Source organism: Phodopus roborovskii, unplaced genomic scaffold (genome assembly GCF_943737965.1).
Source record: "Phodopus roborovskii unplaced genomic scaffold, PHOROB, whole genome shotgun sequence".
Lineage (NCBI taxonomy): Eukaryota > Metazoa > Chordata > Mammalia > Rodentia > Cricetidae > Phodopus > Phodopus roborovskii.
The window spans coordinates 10,931,862-10,934,558 of record NW_026125059.1 but is presented as its reverse complement, the minus strand read 5'-3'; the positions used below and the strand labels follow the sequence as shown (position 1 = coordinate 10,934,558).

Genomic DNA, 2,697 nt, shown 5'->3' with positions numbered 1-2,697 from the left:
CGGAGGTCACCCCAGCTCAGCAGATAACGCTGAGGGTTGAGCAACGCCCGCCTGTCAGCCTTCTGAGGCCAGGGCTGGGGTCAATGGGTCGGGGGTCAGCCCCAGGCAAGCTGGCAGCTCCTGCCTGAGTGGCCTGGCTGGGAGTGGCAGAGGGTGGGCCCGAGAGCTGCCCTGGGCTTCTTCGAAAGGGTCCCACCAAGGAGGAGGCGAGTGGTCCAAGCCTGGGGCCCGTTCAAATGCACGGAGGGCCGCTTCCCTCCTGCAGGGTGAGCGCTGGGCTCCTGCGACTGGAGCTGGGGCTAGCTCCCACCCCGACCACCCGAGAAGCCTCCGGGCGGAGCCGCGCACAGGTCTTAGGAAGGCATCCGTGTCCCTGGTACTCTATTCGGGGCTCCATTTCTCTCTGCGACCGGGACACCACTGCTTTGAACAAACAGCCTCCACGGAGGAAGCTCAGAGAGGCGAAGTGACTCACCCACAGACACACAGTGTGGCAGAACCCCCGCCACTGCCACCTTCGCGGAGAAGCACGGGGAGTGGCGTAGGCAGGTGCGGTGGGCGGGCCATGCATAGGGTGGAGGGTTGGGACGGGGGCCGCAGGCATCCTGGAGGTGGGCGTGCACCGCACCGGGTGGAGAGCCATGCTTCCCAGGGGTTGGGTGCCGCGAGGGGTGGGCAGCACCTGAGGGGGGGGGGACATGCACCGGGCAGAAGACTGCTTCCAGGGGGTTGAGTGCCAGGGACAGCGGGCAGGATCCGAGGTTGGGGTGGTGCGCCGCGTTGGAACGCTCCGCTTCCCAGGAGTCGGGGCCCGGGACCGCGGACGGGAGCGGGGGACTAGCCACCGCGTCCTCCAGCAGGGGGCGGGCAGCGGCCGCGCTCCTCCGAGTCTCCGAGGGGCGGGCCGGGGGCGGGCCGGCGTCTCCCGCGTCCGTGGCGCTCGCGGGGCTGGCGGGACGCCCGGGACACCGCTCAGTGCCCCCGCGCGCGGAGCCCCGCCGCGCCCCGCTCCCCGCCGCGCCCTCTCGCGCTCCCGCGGCCAGGCAATGACGCGCACCGGCCGGGCGGCGGGAGGGGCCGGGGCGGCCCCGGCGTGACGCAGCCCCGTTGCCAGGCGCCGCCTTATAAACCTCCCTCTCGGTCGCCGCCGAGCCGAGTCCGAGCCGCGCACGGGACCGGGACGCAGCGGAGCCCGCGGGCCCCGCGTTCATGCACCGCCTGCTGGCCTGGGACGCAGCATGCCTCCCGCCGCCGCCCGCCGCCTTTAGACCCATGGAAGTGGCCAACTTCTACTACGAGCCCGACTGCCTGGCCTACGGGGCCAAGGCGGCCCGCGCCGCGCCGCGCGCCCCCGCCGCCGAGCCGGCCATCGGCGAGCACGAGCGCGCCATCGACTTCAGCCCCTACCTGGAGCCGCTCGCGCCCGCCGCGGACTTCGCCGCGCCCGCGCCCGCGCCCGCGCACCACGACTTCCTTTCCGACCTGTTCGCCGACGACTACGGCGCCAAGCCGGCCAAGAAGCCGGCCGACTACGGTTACGTGAGCCTCGGGCGCGCGGGCGCCAAGGCCGCGCCGCCCGCCTGCTTCCCGCCGCCGCCGCCCGCCGCGCTCAAGGCGGAGCCGGGCTTCGAACCCGCGGACTGCAAGCGCGCGGACGACGCGCCCGCCATGGCGGCCGGCTTCCCGTTCGCCCTGCGCGCCTACCTGGGCTACCAGGCGACGCCGAGCGGCAGCAGCGGCAGCCTGTCCACGTCGTCGTCGTCCAGCCCGCCCGGCACGCCGAGCCCCGCCGACGCCAAGGCCGCGCCCGCCGCCTGCTTCGCGGGGCCGCCGGCCGCGCCCGCCAAGGCCAAGGCCAAGAAGGCGGTGGACAAGCTGAGCGACGAATACAAGATGCGGCGCGAGCGCAACAACATCGCGGTGCGCAAGAGCCGCGACAAGGCCAAGATGCGCAACCTGGAGACGCAGCACAAGGTGCTGGAGCTGACGGCCGAGAACGAACGGCTGCAGAAGAAGGTGGAGCAGCTGTCGCGAGAGCTCAGCACCCTGCGGAACTTGTTCAAGCAGCTGCCCGAGCCGCTGCTGGCCTCGGCGGGTCACTGCTAGCGCGCCGGGGGTGCCGCGGGGGCGCCGCGGCCACCGTGGGCACCGTGCGTCCTGCCCCGCGCGCGCCGGCCCCGCGCGCACCGAGCGTGCCCCGCGCGCACCTGCACCTGCACCGAGGGGACACCGTGGGGGCACCGCGCGCACGCACCTGCACCGCGCACCCGGTTTCAGGACTTGATGCAATCCGGATCAAACGTGGCTGAGCGCGTGTGGACACGGGACTGACGCAACACACGTGTAACTGTCAGCCGGGCCCTGAGTAATCACTTAAAGATGTTCCTGCGGGGTTGTTGATGTTTTTGGTTTTTGTTTTTGTTTTTTCTTTTTGGTCTTATTATTTTTTTTGTATTATAAAAAAAGTTCTATTTCTATGAGAAAAGAGGCGTATGTATATTTTGAGAACCTTTTCCGTTTCGAGCATTAAAGTGAAGACATTTTAATAAACTTTTTTGGAGAATGTTTAAAAGCCTTTTGGGGGCAGTAGTTGGCTTTTGAAAAAATTTTTTCTTCCCTTCCGACTTTGGATTTATGCGAGATTTTGTTTTTGTGTTTCTGGTGTGTAGGGGGCTGCGGTTATTTTTGGGTTGTGTG

The 2,697-nt window shown here is 68.1% G+C and overlaps 1 protein-coding gene across 1 annotated transcript; it reads left to right on the top strand.

Annotated features, from left to right (window-relative positions):
* Nucleotides 1–1,100: 1,100 nt before the first annotated feature.
* Nucleotides 1,101–2,252, top strand: Cebpb (CCAAT enhancer binding protein beta). The gene has a single exon (XM_051185872.1). It carries the CDS (start codon nucleotides 1,210–1,212, stop codon nucleotides 2,104–2,106), a length of 897 nt encoding a protein of 298 aa, XP_051041829.1. The 5' UTR covers nucleotides 1,101–1,209; the 3' UTR covers nucleotides 2,107–2,252.
* The last annotated feature ends 445 nt before the right edge of the window (nucleotides 2,253–2,697 follow it).

What these genes read in the sequence shown, in the direction of transcription:
- Cebpb (XM_051185872.1), top strand. Translation starts at nt 1,210, where the DNA reads ATGCACCGCCTGCTGGCCTGGGACGCAGCATGCCTCCCGCCGCCGCCC.